This window comes from Dreissena polymorpha, chromosome 12 (genome assembly GCF_020536995.1).
Source record: "Dreissena polymorpha isolate Duluth1 chromosome 12, UMN_Dpol_1.0, whole genome shotgun sequence".
Taxonomy (NCBI): Eukaryota; Metazoa; Mollusca; class Bivalvia; order Myida; family Dreissenidae; genus Dreissena; species Dreissena polymorpha.
The window spans coordinates 39,221,320-39,248,279 of NC_068366.1; the positions used below are offsets into that span (position 1 = coordinate 39,221,320).

The following is a 26,960-nucleotide window of genomic DNA, read 5'->3' on the forward strand; positions in this document are numbered from 1 at the left end:
TATTCTGGTCAGCGAAGAAACTTATAACAGTAAGTTTAAAAACAATCAGTAAGTACATATGTGTATGAAGAACAAGTTTTACGGTAAAGCAGAAGCCAGCCAACAGTAGATAATCAGGAGCAAAATAATACTATTGATATACCATATATGTAGAACGAGTATCACTGTCGGACATGCTAGGGCGAGTTGCAGTGGGAAGTACGATCGCACAAGGAATGCCGTGAGACAGAGCACGTAGAGACCGACACTCCAGAAGAAGTTGATGAGCATACCCGCAGCTACTCGATACGAGGGACCGACCAGCTCCAGACCTGAAAATTAAGGAAAAGGGGACGACGTTTATATTTCATGATAAAAAAGGGACCAAATCGGATCCAGCATGATTCAATGTGATAAAAATGGTCTGGAAAATGGTATCAGACGAGAATGTTATTCAAAACAATCAGCAATTACGATTAAGGTTTTTGTATGGCAAATTTTTGACGAGGATAAGTTACTTAATGTTGTTATGTTATGTTTTTATGTAAACATAACTTTTAATTACTGCAACTATCAATCGAATACAGATATTGATTTCGCTGCCAATTTTGGCAATTTGCCTTGACAGTAGTAGTAGCGAATAATATATGACGCTATAAAATGTTTATATACAATCGCTGTTTTGCAATAAATCTTTAAGCTATCAACGCAAATGTTTGATATTGTAAAATATAAAAGCTCAATTGAACTATATGAACTAAAGTGAATACACATAGCGCAAACACATTAACAGACAAATTTCACCGATTTCATTTCCATTAAATAAAATGAAATATATGTTACAGAAATAAACAATAAATCATTGGGATGCTTACTTTACACAGAACAATAAAAATTCTATAATAGCGAAAAAGGGATGGGCATCGGTCGATTTTGTGTACATCATTTATGTAAAAACATCTATTTAAAACCCTTTTGACGTTTCAAGAATATTTCACGATAGTGTTGATCGTTTTCCACATAGACATTAACGCGTAATATGTAATAATTGCATAAAAAAGTCAATCCCATGCATAGAGATGGTAAATTCATAGCACACTCACCGATAACAAACAGTGTCGTGTACATGCTCAGGGTACCGACACCCTGCAGGAACCGAAAGCATACGAACACTTCATATGTGCGAGCGAACGCCGACCCGAACGCCGCCACGATGAACACAACTATTGAGACCACCAAGGCCTTCTTTCGACCAAACCTACATTGTAGATTAACAAAACACCATATTCAGCAGATTGATAATTGAAGCAATTTAAAATTCGAATGTTCCGGCCTATTTCAGACACTACACACATTTCCAAAACAACCCCGTTTTCTATGGCGGCTGATTTTGCCTATCGTTCTGATAGGTTGGCGATTGTACACAAATATACATGCCAAATGATTAAAGGGTGGCGCTGATACGGCCATTATGCCTTTTTTCGCGTTCTTTTATCGTTCTGGCAGGTATTTTTGCTGTTCTGGCACTTTGTTGTGTAGGCGACCTTTAATCTGGCGAACACGAAAATGCAAAAGAACGACAAGCATACCCACCAGAATGACAAATATAGTCGATACAAAATTAATACATTTGTAAGTTTGGGGGGGGGGGGGGTTAATGGCGTTCTGTCATGTTGTCGTGTTGTCAACATTTCAAACATTCCAACACATGTGTAGTACAAACCACAACGAAAAAACAAAAAGGAAACGCACTAAAATTCTTTTGAACGGCCAATGCAAACTATTAGAAGTTGAAGAAAACACATATTACTTGAATGTTCACATTCTTATCTGTGGAATATATGGGAGCCTTTTATATTTTTATGCTCTGATTATTAATATATATATATAAGAAAGCAAAAAATGTCCTAGAAAATATGGTTCTCACACAAATTATATAAATATACTGTTATAATGCATTAAGTCGATTGACAAGTTCTTTAATGTTCTGGGTAACGTGGTAAAAATTACTTGCATATCGGCCACTAGACCAATGCTGATGGCCCCAATTAAGTGCCCGACAAACATCGCAGTGTTAGCATTCGCGCGTGCCAATTCCTCGCTGCAAACCAGGTTGATCTATAAAAAAACACACATCTCCGACTGCAGTTGTGCCATCTGTGGTATTAAATGTTAATGGTAATAAATATAATGAATGAAGACGATAGTGAATAGGCCTTAACACACTTTTTCTCATTTAGACAAAACGCACATACTTCACGATAACATATTGAATTCACACCAAGTTTATATAAGTTCCTTAGGTCGATATATAACTTAATAAAGAATGTATCGCATTCACGGCCCCTTGGCAAAAGATGCATCACATCTGGTCATGTGGGTAACGACTCGTAATTTACGTGAATACTTCGTGAAATTCGTATTTTTCATACTTGCAGTCTCAAGTTTGGAATACCTTTGTGAAGAATGTGCTCTTGAAAGTTGCCTGGTCGTATACCCATGAGTCACATTCCGCTGTCGAAGAGTTCAAAGGAACGCCTTGTTCGTTGAAGGACGTGTTTTCATGGGACATATACAATGCGCATGCGTCGTAGTCAAGTGAATCATCAGTGCTCCGAGGAATGGATTTGTTGATCAAAATCTCATGCCAAATGCCTTGAACTTCGTATGTATCATTTTCCAATGAAGGGACAGTGCATCTAGGAATACATTAAAGGATATTTTGTTAATCTAGTATATATACAATAGACAAACGTGTTGAAATTTACGTATTATAAAGTTTCATCGTATGTTTTAAGCAGTATACCAACTAAACTAGAGATATTAAATAGCATTGCTTGGATTGTTTAATAGGCCACTGTTTTCGACATGTATGGCTGGGTTGAACTCTTTTCCTGAAACCTTATACCGCAGTACGCAGAACTTTTATGAAAAGTATTCAATGTATTACATTTACTTCTAAAACAAGGACCACTTCGGCGAAGACGACAAATAGACTCACGAAAAAGTATGTATATGCTTCAAATCGTACATGTAATTGTACATAATTGTACATGTACAAATATGGTTTAATTTAAATGTATGTGCTCGTGTTAAAGAGTTCAGTTATCATTTCGAATGTTTTGGAAGCGCAAGAGGGTCATGTCGGCCCTTAAGCGCTGACCTGAGTTCTCGGACTTAAGTGGTGACGAAATGGCCTGATAAGAGCTTCAAACATGGGAGGTGAATGATTGAATGTGTCTAGAGGAACCAAAAAATGCGTCACAAGCAAATGCAACTTGCATCACAATGTCATATAATGAATAGCGTTTGTGTAAAGCTATTTTAAAAACAATCACTATATTGCAAAGTTACGGCTGATACATGAATTTACTAGCTGTGATAAATTCGAAAGGTGTCTTTTGACCTCCAAGTATGACCTTAACCGTAGGGGTATGAGAGTGGTTATTAAACACAAAATGACGTCTCGTGTTGGTTGTAATTTGTGGTAAATATCTTAATACAGCTTGAAGGATAACAAAGTTACAGTACGAACAAGCCGTATTTATGCCAAGTATGATCAAGAGAACTCAGGAAACAAGTTTTATATGCGACGTCTAGTCTTGTAAAAACTACATTTTCGCCAAATTATTTCAAAATCCCTCCACAAATAGCAAAGTTATGGCTTCAAGAGGAATTTTCTATCTGTTGTATGGCCAACTTTGACTTTAAACCATTACGAGTGACCTTGACATTTGACGTAAGGAGACGGTCGCTACTACCGACACATCGTCTTATAATGTTTGCAACGTTATTTTTAAAATGCATAAATATTTAGCAAAATTTATGGCTGAGACTGGAAATGTATGACGGACGAAGATACGTAGAGATGGACAGTGCGACTGCTATATGCCACTTTCTTGGAAAGGGACATAAAATAATCAACCGACTAACAATGACAGACAAAGGATACACAACTAGAAAAGGTCTAGATAAACATTCTGTCAAAGTTTTATAAGGACTGAGTTACATATGTTGCCACTAAAGCTTTTTTCTTCAAGATCGGCCATGGCGACTTAGTTTTTTGACGCAAAAGAGCCAGATTTAAAATACTATTAGACCAAAAACGTCTAAACTGGTAACAAGGTTTTCAAATAATCGAACAGATTACCCATTTTGTTGACGCACGTGATCCATATTCGATATCGGCTAAAATACTGTCAAGATAACCATACTTGCCCTACTTCATCAAGATTGCATAAAAATATAGCCTCAATAGTGTTGTTTTTAACCCTTTGACCCTCTTTACTAAGCTTTTGGGCGCACGTGACCTAGATTTTTTATTCGGCCTTGATAATGATCATAGAGACATGTTGACCAATTTTTTTTATTAAGATTTAGTCAAACACGTGGCCTCTAGAGTGTTAACAAAGTTGTTCCTAAGAAAACACTTTGTTACCCAGTTGTTGTAGACACGTGACCTCCAAAACCTTGGCCTAAATATTGTCCAGATACACATACTGACCATGTCTCATCAATTTTTGATGAAAAATATGAATGGCATAGGCAAGGAGGTAAAAGTTGACGACGCAATCTTGACACCGCACACTGCTCGACGAAGGACGCCGAATAGCTCACCTTGAGCGCTTCGTGGACAGTTGATCTAACATAAGAAGGGTTCTAACAGTAAAATTCAACATAGTCTTACAGCGCAAATGCATTTCCAGGTAGAACGTCTTTAGAAACACTTTACAAACGAAACAATAAGTGCTTTCACTGTGAAGTTTCTAAATTACAATTCAAAACCGCATGTATGACAATTATTAGTAAAAAAACATAAGTTTCAAGCAAAGCGGTTTAATATTAAAACCTTACCTATGCTTCGGCAAGGCGAGAGTGAAGACGGAGGCGAATTCCTGAATAGCTGTAAAGATGATCGGGATGCACACGCACACGTACAGGATCCTCTGATACTTTCCGAACTCTCCCAGCACTACCGTGATGTTGTCAAACTTCATTGTTGCGCAGTCCACTTCATATAGAACAGTTTGTTCTAGTTAATGGACGATCTCCTATAAATTGTTCGTCTATCATGATACTGAACATTTTAGTCCAATCATAGTTAACAAGTTCATTTTCCTTCGTTCACTGCAAGTATGATAAGTCAGGCCAAATGTCGATATTGAAGTTCACATACAGGCCTCACACGCATTAATGAACCTTTAATCAGTATGTACTTAAATTGTAGATAATTTAATAAGGTCAATATTGCACACAATACATGGCTGAACAGTTTTTGTGTATACACAGTAAGGCGAAAGCGGCAAGCTTAATTCACACGTTTGTACGGTTGTATCAATACTCCGTCTCAATATTACGCAAGCAAAATAACACCATTAGTTAATGTATGTAGATCATGCTTGTTTCAAAAGCACGTTGTTTTCACTGAGAGGACGTTGTTATGTAGTATGCAATGGGAGAACGCAACAAAATAAGACAATATTCTGGTTGTTCAGCGTGTTCATTCTGGCTTATGTAAATATATTAGGTTTAGTCCGAGATTTATGTTCATGTTCAGAATTCAGATTTTCAAAACTCAGGTTAATAACACATAAGGGTTGCATCATATGAACACTTATGTTTAGCTTACAGACGAAGAACAAATTTCAGAAACTACACAAACGCAGGACATTGTCATAAATTTATTTTTAGTAGTACGCCATCCTTATCTTTATCTGTATTAGCTGCAGTGTGACTAATGCTTACGACCAAACGGACAAAAAACAAGGTGCGTGAAGTTGGCACTGACATCGACAATCGACATTCGACATTCGAATATCGAGATGGTTCGAATGTCGAGCCATCTCTGACATCGACATTCGGCAAAAGTCCTGAATATTGAGCTAGGACGAATGTCGAGCCAGCTCTGACATCCACATTCGGCGAAAGTCCCGAATATCCGGCTGGGGCGAGTATCGAGCAAGCTATGACATCGACATTCGGCAATAGTCCCGAATATCGGGCTGGGGCGAATGCCGAGCCAGCGCTGACAGCGACATTCGGCACTAGTCCTGAAAATCGAGCTGGGTCGCATGTCGAGCCAGCTCTAACATCGACATTCGGCACTAGTCCAAAATATCGAGCTGGGGCGTATGTCGAGCCAGCTCTGACATCGACATCCGGCAAAAGTCCCGAATATCGAGCTGGTTTTAATGTCGAGCCAGCTCTGACATCGAAATTCGGCACAAGTCCGAATATCGAGCTGGGGCAAATGTCAAGCCAGCTCTGACATCGACATTCGACATTAGTGTGGAATAACGAGCTGGGCGAATGTCGAGCCAGCCCTGACATCGACATTCGGCAAAAGTCCCGAATATCGAGCTGGGACGAATGTCGAGCCAGCTTTGACATCGACATTCGGCAAATGAAATGTCCCGAATATCGAGCAAGGACGATTATGAAATTTGATAAAGGCGCTGCTAATACAGTCATCAAACTGATGAACCAGGGCTTATGCATGAAGCAGGTATCCAGGTAAGAGCAGTTTCAAGAGCTGTGAATTTGGCTGACAAGACATTTTCGGCTACCGTACTGAACTAAAGTCTTGATATGAAAGAACAAGAATTACAGGACCGCTTCTCACGTTTTTGTCAGCTATTTTCAAGGTCCCTAAGTGTACATGACGTCTACAGCTTCTTGAAAATTTCACGATCCTCTACAATTCACGCAGATCATCGGTCTACAGGAAAAATCATCAACAGAAATCTGATTGAGATATCATAAGGGTACACAGCTGCACTGCCTATTCCAGATGCTTGTGCTCATCAGTCATAGTGGATTGACGCAAATAATATTGCATATGATGCTTGGCCACTCACTTTATTCAAGAGATAGCAGCAGAAGTCTTTTCACTGCTACCAACAGAACTGGTTTCTCTTCAAGTTATCGAACCAGATCTGCCCGCAGTCTTTTTGCTAGTTGTCCCATGAAATGATCAGAAGATGTAGAAACACCAAAGCCTACAACAGAGGACTCCATTACGGGAGGAATGGACAACTCGGACTATGCTGACAAATCATAAATATATGTCAAAGAAGGTTCACATTATGCATTCCTAATGTTATTTCAAGATGCCACAGTTAACAGGTCTCTGTCAAAGCGCCTAGTGTCCAATACAAGAATAAGCCGTGAACATTCAATTCAGAGGACAAATCTAACTAATTACCAGGAACCTACCCAAATAAAACTTATAGTTCGACAAACCATGAAGGATGAGCAGACTATTCCGTGAGTATCAAAAGGTCCCGAAGGTCACAGTTTTGTAGGAAAGAGACACGGGATGTTAATGCTGTAGCATAATTTGACTTCTTTTCATCTTCATTGTTTTCTGGTAACCATTCAGTCTATGCTCATAAGTTGAAAATTATTGGGGTGATTGAAAATAGATTTAAAACCGCAGTAAATGGAGTCGGGATTTACTCTCACCACTCATGTCATTATAGACTTCATGTCTAAGATGCGAAATATGCCACTTGAATATTTTCATACTCTGGGTGGCGCTATAACTGCTGCACCAATCAGTGGACAGAGTGTATTAATCGTGCATAAGGCTCGAACGTTGAGACTTCTCAAAAGCAAGGTGAATGGTTGCTGCGCGGTTACGAAGCAACACGAATTTCAAATATTGACATGACCAGAGACACACCAATACCACAACAAGTTAATACATTCTGGAATTATGATTCATAAGAATAATATTCAGCAATTGGTAAGCGATATAGTGTGCAATAAACTCTGAGCCAACTCTTTAATTGCCAATGCCGTTGTCTATGAGAATGAAGCTCTTCCAGGATTACCTTCTGATAATGAAGCGATTCATAAACTGTTCAGCCGTATTGAGTTGGAAAATACTAGGATAGTAGCTAATAGGCTACTCGTACAAAACTCGTGTAAAAGAGCTGTAAAAATGACATAATCGTATGTCTAATACTTAGGCTTATAAAAATCGATAGTTCCGAGACACGGCGTGCACCAAATACGCACGGTGGACTGGATGAATACAATAGCATGGTGTTGCCCACAATGTGCATTAAACCCTTGCAATGGTGTTTACTAATAGTGTGCAAATTTGCAGGAAAGTGTGATACTCGACGTTGTACGTGTTATGCTGCTGGGGTACTTTTCATCACATGCTGTCATGGTAAAGTGGACGATTAACAATGTGGAAACCTGACATTAAATGACTTACTTTGTAACTATATGTTACCTGTGTGAAACAATGTATTTTGACACAAACGGCATATTAAAATGAGCCCGATTGCATGTTGATATGATTTTTGTGAGGTTTTGTTATAATATCATATGGGATAAGGTGTAAGCCATCTCTCCATTAGCCCGCCCCCAAGGCTGGGATGGCTCAGTGATTACCCAGCAAACACGTGACAGTGGTTCAACGTCTGACCGACATTAAATCGACGTTAAGTTGAACAAATTTCACGTGTTCGCTTGATAAGGGGTTTGGTCGATTATCACATTCTCACACCATCTAGATTTAGATTTATATAGAGTCCCGCTCTATGTTGTGTCTTTCCGCCTATTGTGAACAAGTTTCAATTTACTAGTCAGTTGGGTGTGGGTGCATTATGCGTAAACGTGTTATTATAATGTAAAACTTGAAAAAATATCATTTTTGATAAAATTACGTCCATAGTTGTCACATTAAAGCTTATTTAGTGGCTAGTCCAATATGAACTCAAGGTCGTTGATTGATCATATGACATGAACTTCACCTTTCCGGTAAAACATTTGAGTATACTCCAAAAATCTTTTTTTCAACATTGCTGTCGGCGGCATTATTAGAATTGGGTATTCTTAGGTTACTTACAGTGTAATGGACAAGCAACTCGATTATTGATCATGTGTTGGAACTCATTATCTCATATCTAGTCAGAAAATCCCCCCAAAACATTTTGCGACCGTTTGTAGAGGCCTTAACCTACACAGGTTTCGGATTATAACCAGATGAACGGTTTAAGTTGAAAAAAGATGCAAATACATACCAAACAATTCATGCTTTTACAAAGGCTGTCAAGATATGGTGCAAATAATAGATTAGAACACTAATATAAGATGCATATTTAATGTTAAATGTTTAACAATGTTACTTTTTGGCATTTATTTACAAGCTAGCTGTTATATGATTTGTGCACAAATAGATTTATTTCTTGTTTTCATACTTATTTGTGGAAGTATATTAAGTGTACTTTATTTCGAAACAAATATGATTTATGAGAATGTTTATTTTATATAAACAAACATTGGTCCTCAAGATATTTTAACTACATATTTTTTGTGGGAAGAACATTAATACTCAACACGTAAATTGTGTTCAATGTGTTGTTCCTCGGTAAAAACTAAAAACTATAAACGATTTGTTCGATTAAAAATGCATTTTATGTTCATATTAATATTTTATTCAGACCGATAACAGTAAGTTAAACAATTTTAAAGGTATTGAAATATTACCTATGATTATGATTACCTTTTCTATACGCGCTTTTATGAATACACAACTTATTAAATTGTGAACCTTTAAAGTACATGTGTACGTGCTAAAAGGCCCATTAATCTGTGACATGCACTTAACCTATAAATCCACAAATGGACTTACTTGTGAATTTTATTTGCAGTTGACATATTCAGTATCACGTCTGACGAGACGATAGATGGATAATAAACTAGTACGAGACGTACTGTGGAGTAGAGTACGCGACAATGAAGTTTGACAATATCACTATAGTGTTGGGAGAGTTCGGAAAGTACCAGCGGATACTGTACGTATGCGTGTGTGTCCCAATAATATTTACAGCAATACAGATTCTCGCCTCTGTCTTCACCCTCGCTTTGCCGAAACATAGGTAAAGATTTTATATTGCACTTAATGTCTTGTTAAGTATATTGTTTGTGTGAAATTATCGAACATGCGGCTTTAAATTGTGTTTTGGTAACTTCGAAGAAAAAACATTTACTGTTCATTTTTCAGTGCTTCTCGAGAATGTTTTCCTGTGCCCAATGCAGGATTATGTAAAACGAGCAAAACAGTTATATAAAATATTTGTAGTTGAATTGAATAAAATGGTTTAAACCTTTGATGAAAATTTACCATTCGTAAATTTTAAATCGTGTTTGTCTACATCAATTTTATACTGGCTTAAAAAAAACTTTAAATCTATTTCTAGATGCACTATCCCTTCATTGGAAAATGATACATACGAAGTTCAGGGCATTTGGCATGATATTTTGATCAATAAATATATTCCTCGGAGCACTGACGGGTCACTTGCCTACGCCGCATGCGCAATTTATTTGTCCCATGCAAACACGTCCTACAACGAACAAGGCGTTCCTTTGAACTCTTCGACAGCGGAATGTGACTCCTGGGTATACGAAAAGGCAACTTTCAAAAGCACATTCTTCACAAAGGTATGCACACCTTAAGACTGTTATTATGACTATAATCAAATCAGAATTCCTGTAGTCATATAAATTGCGAATCTTTACGGACATAATATATACCTTTAGGCAGCGGCCATGAATGCGATTTTTTAAAATATATTTATAATAATATATATCTGCCTATTAAAGGTACTTTCTGTGATTGAATATGTCATTTTTTAGTATATCTATGTTGTCTCAATGATGAAAAGTGTGTTGAGTTATCTTCTATCTCCTCCACATTGATTAAAAAACTTTCACCAACTTTAAACATCGGTGTATATCCTCTACTGCAAAAGTAGATTGTGTTGTTTGTATAGATCAACCTGGTATGCGGCGAGGACTTGGCACGTGCAAATGCCAACATGGCGCTGTTAGTTGGGCATTTGGTTGGTGCGGTCAGCATTGGTCTAGTGTCCGATATGCAAGTAATTTTAACCATGTTACAGTGAACATTAAAGAACTTATACATATTTTTAATTTATTTATTGTATATTCATATTAATTGTATAAGACCCATAGCCTCTTTGGTGTTCGTTTTAATGCTTAAAAATCATGTGTTCCTTCGTCGATGTATTCATGTTATTTTAAACATTTGCATTTAAAAATGGTCAATAAACCATTAACTTAAGAATGAACTATTTACTTAAGACGAATTCCTATCATTGCAAAATCTTGATTTGAAATGAGTTTTTTTGTTTTGTTGTTTTACTAAGAAAAAAGCGAAGTATTATAATATTATGATACTTTCAGTATTCTGTGCATTACAATATAAAATGTTCACATGCATTTCATTGACACGTATGTTTATATTTAAGAAAGCTGTGTTTTCTTTCGGCATTGAATATTTTTTAATTTACCGTTCCGATCTTTGCAGACAAATGTTTTGTTGGTGAATTCTTCCATACTTGTGTAGACAAACATGACGACATAACAGAAACACTAATAACTACGCCAAAACTAACAAATGTCATTATCAATTATAGGCGCTATTAGTCATTCTGGCTTGTATATGTTTAGTTCTTGTATCATTTGCGTGTTGGTGGGGTTGAAGGTCGCCAATATGACAGCGCTACCGAACCGCAAACATACCCGCCAGAACGATACATAGAGTGAACACTGTCATAGTCGTCCTATCGGCGTCGCCCTTTTATCATTTTTGCGGGTATATTTTTCCACACCCGTCAACACACCAGAACGAAGGGGCGAAATCAGCCGCAGTAGAACACGGACTTGTTTTGGCATTGTTTTGTCCTGTCTGATAAATGCCGGACCAGGTGAATTTTATGAGCGCCTCACTATCTACTTGTATAAAGCTGCTGATTCTGATGTTTTGTTAATCTACTATGTAGGTTTGGTCGGAAGAAGGCTCTGGTGGTTGCTATAGTGTTTTTCATCGTGGCGGCGTTCGGTACTGCGTTCGCTCGCACATATGAAGTGTTTGTAGGCTTTCGGTTCATGCAGGGTGTCGCTAACCTGGGCATGTACACGACACTGTTTGTTATCGGTGAGTCTGCTTGCCTTGTACATTGTCTATGAATGGGCATGACTGATACAGGCAATTCTTACTTGATACGCATTAATATTTACTTGGACAACAAACTACAATATCATGTAATATCTTTGATACGAATAAGGACTTTTTATAGTTTTGCTTATTGACCGATAAACAGTTGCTTATTGGCCGATAAAAAACAGAACAATTTACCGATGTCTTAACCCTTCACGTTTGAATGTTTGTTATTGTAATATACGATGTAAGCGTTGTTATTATTTATTGCTAAATTATGTACGATATGTAAATGTATCATTTTATTTGACGTTTCCGCATCGGTGATAAATGGTATGCCCTGTGTTTGCGCTTTAAAATATAGTTCATTCAGTTCATTTTACTATACAACACGTTTGCGATTATAGCCAAAATGACTTTTCGTAAAAAAGCGGTTTCATATAAAAAGTAAAGCGTCAATTGTTATTCGTTATTAGCATTGTAATAGCAAAGTGTCAAAAAGGATAGAACAACCAAAAGCTCTATTAGATAAAAAGTTTAATTCCAAATTTGAATATTAGTTAACCTTATCTAGAAAACATAAAACAACTAAACTATCCTAAGATTAGCCAAACACACATTTTATATCTTAATTCTGTGACATTTTGACAAATGATCCTATTTTCAGACCATCATTATCCCTAGAGCCTGTTGATCCCGAGTCAATAAAAGCATAAATAACAGCGTTCCCTTTTACTGCATTCTCAGGTCTGGAGCTGGTCGGTCCCTCGTACAGAGTGGCTGCGGGTATAATCATCAACTTCTTTTGGTGTTTCGGTCTCTACGCTCTCTGCCTCATTGCATTCCTTGTGCGATCTTGGTACCCACTGCAACTCGCCCTAGCATGTCCGTCAGTGATACTCATTCTACATATATGGTATATTGATGGGACGTGTTACAATTGTGTTTTTTGTCATTTGCTGCATGTGTATTAAACTCTGCAATATGGCATCCGCTGTACCATGATATTTATTTTTCACAAACCGTTACATACACGACATATTACGGATTATTAATTAATTTTCTGATCTTAGTAACTCATGACGTCGACGTTGATGGAAGTGTTTTTGTTGTTGGTGGCGATGATGTAAGTGAGAATGGTGATGATCCCGACGACAATGGTGATGTATAAATATAGCGGACGTCATTGGATCTTCGAAATGACATGATCGTCTATGATTAAACACCGTTCTTGTTCGTAGGCTTTTACCAGAGTCTCCTCGATGGTTGATGTCGAAAGGACGCTTCCAGGAAGCCAATCGAATTCTACACAAGTGTGCCAAGGTCAACGGCGTCACCTTACCCGATGAACTCCTAAGCAACGACATCGATGACAACACTAATACCTCACAAAGCGTGCTGAAGATGTTCACAGTGCCTCGATTACTTTTAAGGACGCTGATCATTTACTTCAACTGGTAAAGGAATAACGCATACTTATCCTTTTATAAATCCTTTGTTTAATTCTGTGAAGAACGATCTTAAAAAAACAACAACTTTTTTTAAAAATAAAAATCATTTTGTATTTATCAATCTAAGAAGTTTAGTAATTAAACGTGTCTAATTTACTTGCCCTATTATTTATAATTAATGCATATTCCAGTATGTTTTACGAATGAGGCAAAGGTTCCCAGAATCCTCGATTCACAACCGCGTTATATCCGGATCTCGATATAACAGAACATGTCATTCATATGTATACATATGTATGCATTAACATGGTTTGGCGATCTTACATGTTATTTACTGATATTATTGTTGACGCATGTATAAAGTTTTTAATCTTTATATTACATATAAGTATGGCAAATAATATTATCCAATGTAAATACTTTTAAAAGAGAATTAAAAGATTATAAAAACCATGAGTCGAATAAATCCTGGTCAGAAATTCTGCATGGGGTCATTTAAGATTGGTTAGTGGTGTGAATTTTTTTTTCATTTTCTTTTTTAAATAAAAGTTAAACAACAAATCTATTCAAAACTGCACGGCTTAAATACATAATTTAGGATCACGACTATAACTGGTTACACATTTTTGCAATTATCTTATGCTGATACTTGTTTTGTGTGTTGCTGTGGAGCGGGGGGGGGGAGGAGGAGAAAAGAGATTTTAAGGTATATTTAAAAAACTATTATTCATTTTTAATATAGGTTCATGTAAAAAAAAAAACACTTCGCACTAATTAATATTCCTGCAATCATATGTTTAATTTAAAACAACAAAAAAATCATTTCATCATGGAAATAATTGAAAACAGCTACTGACAATATTGTGTATTTGTTCCACTTTTCGTGTTACTTTTAAGTACCAAAATATTTTAAAGGAAAATAAAGATGCTCAAACTTTCCCAATTACTAAGATGTTTGAAGATATGCATAAAGCCTAAATATATTGGAAAGTCAGGAAGAGAAATTACACGTAGTCCAAGTTTGTAAATTTCCCCGATAATTCATTTAATTTTGTAAAATTTGACATTTTTCCTCTTTTTTTTTCTGCAGAGTCACAGCGATTTCATTACATGAAGATTTTCCGTTTGACAAAGTGTTTGGCCACCCTGATCATATATGTTGTATTGCTAATGAAATTTAATGTTGGATTGTTCATATGAAAGTAGAAAAATTCCCTCAGCAGTGCATTATTTAATACGTATAGTATGTGTTTCTGGATGCTTCTAAAGTTTTACATATTTAAAAATTACCAGTTCACATATAATCTTTAACACCCAAACTTACCTTAAAACTTGAGTTTATATCAGATTGCTGGGGCTGCTTGCCAAACCTTTCCTGAAGAGAAACTCACCAGTTAAACAGCTTTTTCACGCGGCGCCCTATAATTTCTAACATGAAATTATTTGAACAAACTCCAAACAGTACTTAATACTTTGCCTGTGTAAGCCTCGTTTAGTAGCTTAAGGGAGACCAAACTTGTAACTTTCTTCATTCACTTTAAGAAAATGATTTCACCGGCTGTAAAAAAGGCGTGGCATAACTTCTAAAGTAATTGATAAAATCTGTTTCCAAAGATCTTAAAATGAATATCTTTGCAAAATGTTTTATCAGTTCTTAACTTAAATAGTCTTAGTCGAGTGAAAATGAACTCTTTATATAGACACACTTATCTATTTTAAGAATCAATATGTAACCAGAAAGACACGTTATATATGGGGGAGGATAATGCCAAGTATTGATTCGAATTAATATTGATGAATAAAAAAAATCAAATATTTTGTTCGATGTTCCATTTAGATTGTGGTATGAAGGAATAAAGAATTATTAATGCATGCATATTTGGAACCCACTATCGCTTTTGAGTACACACCATGCTTTTTTATCAGAGTCTGTAGTTGCTACGGAATATATAACATCAGTTTGTTTGATGGTTGTGGTAGTTGGCAACACGGGACATAATTGACAACACATGAATAACTGTTACCACGTGACATATTTGACTCCACTTGACTTCAGGATGGTCGTCAATATCGTATACTACGGTCTGAGCCTCAACGTTGGCAATCTTAGCGGGGACATCTACGTTAACTTCACAATTACCAGCACTATGGAGTTGGGCGCCTACATCATGTGTCTTCTGCTTCTCAACAAGGTGGGCCGGAAGTCGCTGCATGCCGGTACTATGATCCTCGGAGGGGTCTCATGTCTTTGCACGATCTTTTCTACTCTCTATGCTCCGCCTGGTAACTATTTTAGTGACTTTTTCTTTATATGTAAATGTATATGATTGTATATAGCGTCTAGTAAATATAAATGTTCATCTGTCTGTGTGTCTGTGTGTCTGTGTGTCTGTGTGCCTGTATGTCTGTATGTCTGTGTGTCTGTGTGTCTGTGTGTCTGTGTGTCTGTATGTTTGTGTGTCTGTGTGTATGTCTGTCTGTCTGTGTGTCTGTGTGTGTGTGTCTGTCTGTCTGTCTGTCTGTCTTTCTGTCTGTCTGTCTGTCCTTACACAATATACGTTATCCGAACACTAGCCCGAACATCCTTACGCCTAGCTTACTGAGACTTAATATATACAATTCAAATGTATGATCCTCAGACTAAATTAAATAGGTATACTGATCTTGAAGGTTCCTCAGGTTAAAAGGTATACTGATCACGAAGGTTCCTCAGGTTAAAAGGTATACGGATCATGAAGGTTCCTCAGGTCAAAAGGTATACTGATCATGAATGTTCCTCAGATTAAAAAGTATACTGATCATGAATGTTCCTCAGATTAAAAGGTATACTGATCATGAAGGTTCCTCAGGTTAAAAGGTTCATAAAAACATGAAGTGATAACGTATAAAAATAGCATTATCGCATCAAATTAAAAAGAAATAAAAGAGAATACATTTCAATTTAATGACCATTTAACTACTCAATGGTAATATACAGACAAGAGCACCAGAATTTTCTTAGACACGATGTTATGACACCCAAACGTGTATCAAATCCATCTTGTCTTTATTTAAAAAAAAGGTTAAGAGGCATAGTTTAATACCCAGATCATCGTCGTGATGTGCAATTTGATAAGAAGCCGCAAGAAGAGAAAATAGTAGAAAGTTTATTCAGATTTGCACGTAGTGCATCGTTTTTGTTGTGCAAAAATAACAACATGCAATATATTAATAAAGATAATCACAGGTTCTGTATATATATTTCTTCTAACACGTAATACACGTGTTAAGAAACCTAAGTTAGGATTCCTTCGATTTCCGTTGACTTTGTATATCCCCAAATTTCACAAGAATATTTAAGAATATGTGACACAAAAGGATAAAATACATATGAGTTCAGGCTTAAAGTGCATGTATTGATGTAACAATACATTTAAAGCTTTTTAAGATTTACCTTGAAGATTTTCAATATTTATATTGAAGTTTCTAGTGTAACTTAAACACGCAGTAAGAACGTGGCTTTTGAAAGTAAAAGATTCCGGAGAAAACTCTCTTCCACGCTTTCAAAACACCATACTCTTAGTTTAAAATAATTGATATTTGGTTCACGACACTGAATTTTCTTTTCAACCGATTTTTGCTAGGATTTGTATGAAGTTTAGGAAAACAGTCAATGGGAGATTATTTTATCTTATTACAATATATTGTATAAACTACACTTATTATTTTGTTCGAAATTATTTGAATAACGTCTACTTTTTCTTCGGAAAATGCTCTAGTTTCCATAAGTTTCCTTGAAATAGTTTGGACATGATCGGCATACCATAGTTATGTTGTTTGCTTGCTTATCGACAGAAACTAGAATTGTAATAAACGCTTCTCAATTCAATACATAGAAATCCATTATTTAATCTGAAAATTAAGCTAACACATTTCAGAACATTAGATCAGTTGGTTAACGTGTATGCTGGATGCATTTGAAAGATCTTTGCTGGTCAGAGTGAATATTTAATGAGAAGTCAACAATCTATTTTAGAGCATGCATGGATCACCGTGGTGCTTGCAAACGTAGGCAAGTTCGGTATCTCGGCTGCATTCGCGATCATCTACGTCTGGTCGTCGGAACTGTTCCCGACCCTGGTTCGCCACTCGGGAATAGGCTCGAGCTCCATGGTCGGCATTGTGGGGACCATCCTGTCCCCTTATACAATGGAACTGGTTGGTTGATTCTTCTGTAGACAAATAAAATTTTATCAAAAAGTTTGTTTCATTAACTTGATAATAAATTAAACGGATAATTCATGAGGGCAATTCATTTGACATTACTATGTGTTGCGTGCGTACGCGATTGAGATCGATGTACGTGGCTACGCTCATTGAATCAGACTGATTTTTACTTTTTTGCAAAAAATATTTTGATCAGTTTAGAATGTGTTTTTGTTTTTGTTTTTTTTAGAAACGAAAGTCTCTATAGCTATTCGTCATTATTTATCGGAAAGTTATCATGAATATCAGTTTACGAGGATAAAAAATAAATCACTATTAATATTAATAACACAAATTATACACAATTGTTCCAAGTAAAAATGAATAATAGTGTAAATGATGGTTATTCGTGAAGGATAATAATTTTAGGGCAATCTTATTCCTGGAAACTTCGGGAAGGCGCTTCCGCTTATCATATTTGGTGGTCTCTCCGTAGCAGCCGGCATGCTGTCTTTGCTACTTCCAGAAACAAAAGGGGCTGTTCTTCCGGAATCAGTGAGGGACGCGGAGAAATTTGGTAGACAAAGTCGCCTCAAGAGAGCGCTTACTTCATAAAAACAATATATGCTATTGCCATTTTCAATAACATTATGATATATAACATGTATATCAACATATGGTTTAACATTTTTATCGAGGCCGATATACAAATGTATAAATGTGTCACTCCATATTATTGTATGTTTTTAATTTGTGTTTAGTTTTTTTTATTTCTATTGTACAACGCCTTTGAATATGTTTTATATGTAGAAATAGGCGTTCAATCAAATGCTCGAGTTTCAAGTTTACACATGTAATTCGCGGATTTGTTAGGAGGCGCGATTATACATAATCATTTAAGGATATTAGCCCCCTAACGGTGTTTCGCCTTTGGAGATAATATATAAACTCTTCGTCGTTCCAACTGTTCGTCTATCCGTATGCAACACTGGATCCTGTGAATGCTCCACAAATTCTTAATATATTTAAGATATCACTTTGATTACTTACAAAACTGCATTATGGGCACGATGCCTGACCTTTTATTATCTACCAAAGGTTAATGGTCAGGTCACTGTTAATAAAAATAGAACACAACGCCCCTTGGTGCAAGAAGGTACCATGTGACATTGAAATAAGAAGGCACATGGTACCTTTTGGCATTAATGGGGCGATAACTTATTAGTTAAATAACCCAAAAAGCACACGCGATATTATCAATAAACTATATATACTCACTGATTATAAGTATAACCTTCTTTGTCAATCCTTATTTTCGCCCGTCCGTCTATAAATCCGTCTTCAAGAAGATTAGAATAGAAGAAAAATGTTGGCAAGAAACCAAGAAATAACCATTTAAAGTATGTCCAATTTAGGTCAACGCCAAGGGCAAAGTGATATGTGTGGATAGGAAATAGTTATAATTCATATATAAGAGATTATAAGTATGAAATAATTGTAGAAAAGGGTGTAAGTGCTGCACAAAACGGAAAATCGACTTAACCAGGTAAAAAACCTTTCAAGTTATTATATGCCCAATTAAGTTCAAGTATATATGTAACGGTTGAATGGACAATAATTAAAAGAAAAACAAGATGTGTTTGTGAAACACTATGTCCCCCCCCCCATTTATTTGACCTTTGACCTCGAAGGATGACCTTGACCTTTCACTACTCAAAATGTGCAGCTCCATGAGATACACATGCATGCCAAATATCAAGTTGCTATCTTCAATATTGCAAAAGTGTATATTAAATGAGCGATTTTGACCCATATATTTGACCTTTGACCCTAAAGGATGACCTTGACCTTTCACCACTCAAAATGTCCAGCTCCGTGAGATGCATGCATGCATGCCAAATATGAAGTTCCTATCTTCAATATTGCAAAAGCTATGGCAAATGTTAAAGTTTGACGCAAACCAACAAACAAACAAACCAACAGAAAGAGAAAAAAACAATATGTCTCCAATAACTTGCAAGACGTGTTGGTGTTGAACGAAGCGGTACCATCAACTTAACCTTTCGCTGACAACAGGGCTATCATTTAATTATATCAAGTCCTTATCCTACAGGCTTTAGTTATGAACATGCATACACAGTTATGTTTACCTTGAGACTGGACCAAAAGCATGTACCAGAAACTGCGTGAGGATGTGTTGTTTGAATAAATGTTCAATTGTGTTGATTAATTTGGTTTTATTGCTTATATTCATTTTTTGTTTTAATTTACATAAGGTTGGTTGTTTATACAAATATGGTTTAATGAGCTTTTACTGTTTGGACTCAAACAACGATTATTAAGTAATTACACAGTATAGATCAAGCCTTTATCAAGCTTTTCCTCAGCCGCAGATAATGTAATAGTTACTTGTGAGTTTAATGTCAACATTTAAGACAATCCAGTTTAAAAGAAAATGTCAACTCCAATTGCTTTATGTAACCCTTTCAATCTTATAGTTACATCCAACAATTTCACAGAATCGTCATCAGCATTACTCGACTTGATTTTCTCAAAAGATCAAGGCATGTGTCGACTAGCTTTGTAGCTCATCAGATCAGTTTTAATATTGAAATAGTGTCATTTTCAAGTCGTGTACGTCTTCAGATTCTCAAAGCCTAAATATCTGTCTTTCAAGAGACACATATAGCTTTAGGATCAATGAAATTTGAACTTTAAAAATACTTCAGAAAACTAACTGGGATGTTATTCTAGACACGGGTGACCTTGATAAAATTAATATAATGACAATATAAAACATACAATAAAATCAACCGGGAAGCAAAGTATTCCAAACAAAAATGTTACCATACCCCAGAAACTGAAATGTTATCTAGATTTCCCCTTATTTAATTTAGTTCTGAAAGCAAATTGCTCTTCTGCAAATCTTAGTAGAATACAGTCATCAAGTTAATTTAATCTTTTTTTTTCACTTATTCATTTGTCACTATTGATCTTTCTTTAATAAACGTTTTAGAGGATTTTTTCATGAATTAAAGAAATCTTTGTGCAACATTATATAAAACGTAGAAATTGTGATATAAAAAATGGCTGTAAAAGTCAATTTCTCATATTACTTTAGTCTGAAGCGATATGGGGATTTATTGGAATTTCTCCATAACATCCATACTAGTAAGTTATTATTATTATATATTCAAATTCAGTAGTGGTTTCATATTACAATTACAAGAAATTAAATAAATAAAACTATATGGATGTTATTTTATTGTTTCAATACTTTCTGTGGTGTGAAATTAAAATGAAACGTTGTAAATAAAGTGGCAATTAGAAGAATGTGCATGTAGATAAACCATTTTAATGCAGTTTACAATAAACAATTAGTTTTAATTTTTATATCAGGTATTGGTAAATAGGCAGCAAAGAAAATATTACACAATCATCAATTATTAGATCGTCTAATCACCAAAAAAGGTCGCAGTAGCATATTGGATATGGTTCCCACCTAGCTAACAGAAGCATCCAGGTTTGATCTCCTAGGTACCAAATTTTGGTTGTATCCAGAACATAGACTCGAGTGTCTAAACAATTCTTAAACTTTCGATGCAATCTAGGTAAAATAAATTATACACGCATGAATATTGCATTGTTCCACAGAAAGGATGCTGACGATAATTCAAACCCAAAGCAACTGATCCTCTGGTTCGCTGGGATTCTACTTAAGTATTTATGTACTCATAAAAGCTCAAAACATTAAAGCACCAATGATTATTCCACGTCCGGTTCATTGACTCTAAACAAAGTTTAAAATAACACTTTTCCATTGTCAAACGATACCACATATTATTAAATATTCTATGTTTTGGTAATTAACATCTAACAAACACATTTCTCTAACATTCCTCTGACATTTTTTAAAATGTTAATGCCTATAGACCATATAAATTCGACAAGAAAATCCGGAATATGCAAAAGCTTCCACGTTAACTTTACACCACGCAGCATGACCACCACACCTCTATATCCATCGGTGGAAAACCCATCTCCAACTTGAGATTCGCTGATGACATTGACATCATGGGTTGCACCAGCAGTAAGCTTCAAAATCTCACCAACAGACTCAATGAAAGAGCAGGAGCATACGGGATGGATGTCAGCACGGAGAAGTCGACAATCATGGTGAAAAGCATGACCAACACAAGTGCAGATATCACCATGAACGACGAGAAGCTAAAAGAAATGAACAGCTTTAAGTACTTGGGCGCAACCCTGACCAAGGATGATACCGCTGCGGGCCAAATAAGAATTGCCATGGCGACCGCAGCGATGGCCAGATTGAGCAGGTTGTTGACAAGCAGTCTCATCAGCTGCGCAACCAAGTACACGCTCTACCAGTCCCTCGTAGTCTCCATCCTACTCTACGTCGGCGAGACCTGGAGCCTTCACGCGGACACGGAACGCAGGATGCAGGCATTTGAACACAAATGTCTCCAAAGACTGCTCCTCATCTCCTACACGGAGCAAAAGACCAACGAGTACGTCCGGAACATGACTGAAACACTTGATGGTTTACAATAGCCCCTTCTGGCGACAATCAAACGACAACTTTTGTCCAGGGCACGCTAGAGAGAGATCGACGTCGAGGCCGTCAGAAGGAAAACTGGATGGATGAATTACTCTCAGCAGCACACAACAGACCTGACTGGAGGAGGATTTCTGTATTCCTATCATGCATAAAGTTAGTATCGGAGCTTTTGTTTTATAAAATACCAAACAATATGTATACGTTTATGTTTTCGGATCGCATATCCATGTGCTCAGTGCCTATTGTCTTAGTCAAAACATAGTAGAACATAACTGTATTTGTCTTCATTTATATCCAAAAAATAATTGTTATAGCATGTGAGCAAGTATTTGCATTTTTGCAGCCATCAGACTTGCTCTGTTCAAATGGCACGAATCAGAACAGGCTACCATCAGTCATCGGTTTGCGCAGCACATAAAACATGACGACGGTCACATTTCCTTTATCATCAATATATACACGATATAATGCGATCAATTGATGTGATTATGACCTATATATCAAGAACTGAACACGAATTAAAACAAGGTAACACTTAAGTTGCATTAATACGAGGTCATTCTTATTAAAGCGGGTATATACGATTTTTTATATGTGTTTAATTCTAATATATTGATAAAATATGTTACAATAACACAAAATAGGCAAGAAAAAATATACATTAAAGCCGAATTTCATAAAATGCAGCAAAGACAAATTAGCGCCCCGAGCCGATAGTGACGTACATATTTTCTTACAATAACCGAAGCATTCGTCTTTGTATTAGGATCGGAGATGGTGTTCGTGTGTCGTATGAATAGATATCGTTGCAAGAATTCAAATAAACCGTTAAACTAAGTTTAGATGCACATCGTACATGTATGGTATACATGCTGGCGAATTCGGCTGTACAGCCGTTTTCAATTTCAGAATTTAATATCTGGCTTATTTCGCATTTTTCGACACATGTTCTTCTTAACTTTTATGTTAATTTATATTGAAATATATATATAATAAGTATTTTACACAGTTTATATAAATTCATTAATATTTCACAAAATCGTATATACCCGCTTTAACACTACTCTGTCCTGCATATAAGGAAGTCAACCATATGTTTCTTTATGAGGGTGAGAACAAGAGATACGTATACTATCGTGCTACATGATCTAGATTTTCTAGCAACACGGTACACAGTCTATATTCTAACCGGCAGGTCCCGTGTTCGATCCTCATTGTTGCCGTGGATTTTGTGTAAATCGTTAACGTTTCGATGAATGATATATCTGGGTGAAGTTTTAAAGCCACCGCTAAACATAGTATGACTACTGCATATTTAATTATTAACTACCTTGATAAATGTGGCCGATAATGCATTGGTATCGCTTATTAACTGTGCAGTAGTGGTTATGTTATCTTTTTTTCATTAATCTTAGACGATATTTACGTGGAACACTGATACCTTAAACTGAGGTTTATATCCACTTACAAAAAAGCACAAAAAATTAGTTCAACTGTTTATTTCACAGTGAAAATCAAACCAATGCAAACATTCAGATTGACAAAATAACATCGCTATCGACGTCCAGAATGACAGGACATAGTATGTGACTCCCCAAATATTTAAATCAATAATTCAGAAATGCGTTCACAATTCAAGTTACATAAAAAAATAAATGTATACTCACATGAACAACAAAAAACTGTAAAATATTTTAATAGCTTGAGTACAAACATACATATTAAATTAACATCAACACAAATGTCTACAAAGCATAACAATCATCCTATCAAACAGTCAAGGCGAGTGTAGATTTAGATCACATAACACAGTGCAGTGGCAAATTAACGATAACAGTAAAAGCATGTATAATCATTGAGTGACGATTATAACGATATTGATAGATTCTCATCAACAAAAATTACAGATAAGATTTCAATAATTTCACACAATATAATAAAATGACAAAAGCTTAAGTTTTTAAATGGATCACAACAAACACAGCATCGCTGCAATAAAGAATTCACACACACACATTATCATAACCCAGTGGCACCACATGAGATAATTGCCATTATCAGCATGTGGAGCATTTTTCTTGCTGTAATCATTCGTTGCGGCAATTGAAAACCATAATAATTTGTTAGTAAAAATATTTAATGACATTATCAAGAATACGAAAATCTGTTAACAAGTCATTTTAACATAGCGTAAAACTTTATTTGAAATTCCAATCCCTTACCATGATAGAAAGTGATTTTCCGCCTGACACAGGGCGTGACTATTTTGGACTCATCATTACATAATCTTTATTAAATGATTCCAAAAACATAACTATGCACAAGATTTAAGATCGGCTTAACATTTTGTTATATTAAAAGACACTGAAATGTTAAACGTATTTACTAAAAGTTTGTAACTTGATCTGCATAGAGTATGATTGGTGTATAGCAGCATGCACGGTAGCGTAATGGTTATGTACACAACTAATTTTATGATTGGTATTGTTTACACGATTTACAGTAAAATGTTCCACGATTCGCTTCGCTTTTACTAAGTTAGATTATGACCCGATTGTCTTAATTCAGTTCACGAGCAAAAAACATATGCTTACCATTCAATTTTTTTTATTTAAGTAAGTTAAACATGTTGAACATGTTTATAGAACTTTGAAAAAAAATTGTACATGATAATTATTTTTTGCAACTCATTTTTTCCAGATAAAAAAAATACATATACACTATGCAAAATAACACATTTAAGTCATGCATCAGCGTAAAAGATATAAAAGACATAAATGTTAGTAAAGTGTCTCTAACTTTATTATACAGATGTAAGGAAGGTTTTAACATTTAACACAGACTTTGAACCTTATTCATCTGGATGTGCTACATAAATGTTTTTTAATTGAAATATTCTACAAAAGCATCTTCATGTAATTTTTCATGAATACAATTTACTTTAAAGGGTGTAAATATCTTTTTTTTTTTAATGTAAATGACTTACAAGCAAGACTATGTCTTTGTTTGAGATAACATAACATAACAGCACAAGAATAGAGATCCTTAATCAACAAATACTAAACGTTTAAATACGTAGTCTAAAATGACATGAAGGCGTCATTTAAAGAACATATTAGTTTACATCATTGAATCAGATAAATATTTAAAGTATAGCACAATTACACGTAATTTTGTGTTGGAAAAAATTTATTTAAATATAAAAAAGACATTTTCCAGTGTGCATAGACAAAAAGGTAAGTATATATTGTAATTACAGACGAAAGAGGTAGATAAAAAACAATTATAGGTGCATATATGTATATTTAAAGACACATGGGTACATTATTGTAATGACGGTACGATAAAATAGCATTGGTTACATGTTTGTAACTAAAATGCAATAGTCATTCAATTTAAATTTTAAGTTTGTGAGACTAAAGCATTTAACAATTCAATGTCAAAGCATTTAACAATTCACTGTCTAAACTATTTTTTGATTTTTTTTTTGTAGTTATCATATTCAACTTTGTTCATTTCTTGGCTCCTATTATGCTTTGAATGCATTTATTCATTTTAAACTTGTACAGCTTAATAAATAACATATAATCGTTTATGTCTCTAGCAGCATTGTTGAAAATCCAAGTAGAAAAATAGTCATATTAATGAAAGGAAAAGATTGTCCTGGTAACATTTTGTCCATAATTGCTTAAGATACCTGACATTCCCAGAATACATGTTCAACAGTTTCCTCACTTTGTTTGCAAAATGATCATAATTGATCATCAGTAATTTTCATTCGATTCAAAAGACTATTGGCTCTAAGTAACCTGTGAATGAATCTGTATTGGAACCACTATACCTTTACATCATTGGTTATAAAACGGGTAGCTCAAATATTTAAGTCATTCTTCTTTTTTCATAAATAATGGTATCGAGGCTTGTACACAATTGAACTTTAACTGATGGTTGTTCATTATTTTTATTTAGAATGCTTTTATTCTGTTTGCACCAAATACTTTTTAAAGTAAAAGTTGTAATCATCGTAATTATCGGGTTTGATTAGTTGTTGCATATAACAAGATTTACACTATTTTTTTATTTTATCAATTGCTCTTGCCACCGCAGTAAAATTAATTAAATGTATATTCAAATTGTACATTCTATTTAATTCATCAACAAAATTATATTTAATTCATCAACAGAAATAAAGGTTCCATTTTTAATATATCACCTATACAATGAATTCCAGCAACGAACACTGACTTAAAGAGAACACGTTTATTTCCTACCCATATATTTGGATTATACGATATTTTTATGCGTTTAATTCTAACCAAAATAAAGTGAGAAACATTATTAAGACATCTACCCGAAAAGGGTTTGAAATTCTGTTTGATATATTTAAGGCCTAAAGATAACTGTAATGAAAGAGTTTATAAGTATCTAAACACAGTTGTTGTTTTTATATCTATCCGATTATCCATAAAGGATTGAATGTTTTGTAACCAGGTCAGTTTCAATGCTTGAATAAATTCATCAAAGTTGATCAAGTTAAATTCCCCTTCACTATATTTATCAAAATGGATCATGTTTAATCCCCCTTCACTATATACTATTGTTGTAAACTATTTAACTATGCCCGATCTAGATAAAACTCGGAATAGAAGACTTTAATGAATTTATAATTGTATTGGGTGGGTTAGGCAATGATATAAACAAGTGATTGAATAATAACACAATGAGTGTTTTCACAATTACAATATTTCCAATTGGTGTTAAAATTCTTCTTTTACAATTT

The 26,960-nt window shown here is 35.2% G+C and overlaps 2 protein-coding genes across 4 annotated transcripts in view; one reads left to right on the forward strand and one right to left on the reverse strand.

The window, feature by feature from the left end:
• Positions 1 to 5,181, reverse strand: part of LOC127852541 (uncharacterized) — a 62,109-nt gene extending 56,928 nt beyond the window's left edge. Inside the window, exons 1-5 of the mRNA XM_052386496.1 lie at positions 4,834 to 5,181; positions 2,435 to 2,678; positions 1,994 to 2,097; positions 1,083 to 1,237; positions 143 to 311 (exon numbers count right to left, since the gene is read on the reverse strand). Coding sequence (XP_052242456.1) covers positions 143 to 311; positions 1,083 to 1,237; positions 1,994 to 2,097; positions 2,435 to 2,678; positions 4,834 to 4,976 — 815 coding nt within the window. The 5' untranslated portion in view covers positions 4,977 to 5,181. The remainder of the gene's footprint in view (positions 1 to 142; positions 312 to 1,082; positions 1,238 to 1,993; positions 2,098 to 2,434; positions 2,679 to 4,833) is intronic.
• A 4,479-nt stretch (positions 5,182 to 9,660) lies between these two features.
• The window catches only part of LOC127853811 (organic cation transporter protein-like), a 289,143-nt gene continuing 271,843 nt past the window's right edge, over positions 9,661 to 26,960 (forward strand). Inside the window, exons 1-9 of one of the 3 annotated variants that reach the window (XM_052388599.1) lie at positions 9,661 to 9,875; positions 10,197 to 10,440; positions 10,773 to 10,876; positions 11,805 to 11,959; positions 12,710 to 12,878; positions 13,204 to 13,419; positions 15,470 to 15,696; positions 17,429 to 17,610; positions 18,028 to 18,754. In XM_052388599.1, coding sequence (XP_052244559.1) covers positions 9,733 to 9,875; positions 10,197 to 10,440; positions 10,773 to 10,876; positions 11,805 to 11,959; positions 12,710 to 12,878; positions 13,204 to 13,419; positions 15,470 to 15,696; positions 17,429 to 17,610; positions 18,028 to 18,213 — 1,626 coding nt within the window. In that variant the 5' untranslated portion in view covers positions 9,661 to 9,732 and the 3' untranslated portion in view covers positions 18,214 to 18,754. Of the gene's footprint in view, positions 9,876 to 10,196; positions 10,441 to 10,772; positions 10,877 to 11,804; positions 11,960 to 12,709; positions 12,879 to 13,203; positions 13,420 to 15,469; positions 15,697 to 17,428; positions 17,611 to 18,027; positions 18,880 to 26,960 lie in introns of those variants that run through there. The other 2 variants (XM_052388600.1, XM_052388601.1) reach the window with 2 other exon arrangements.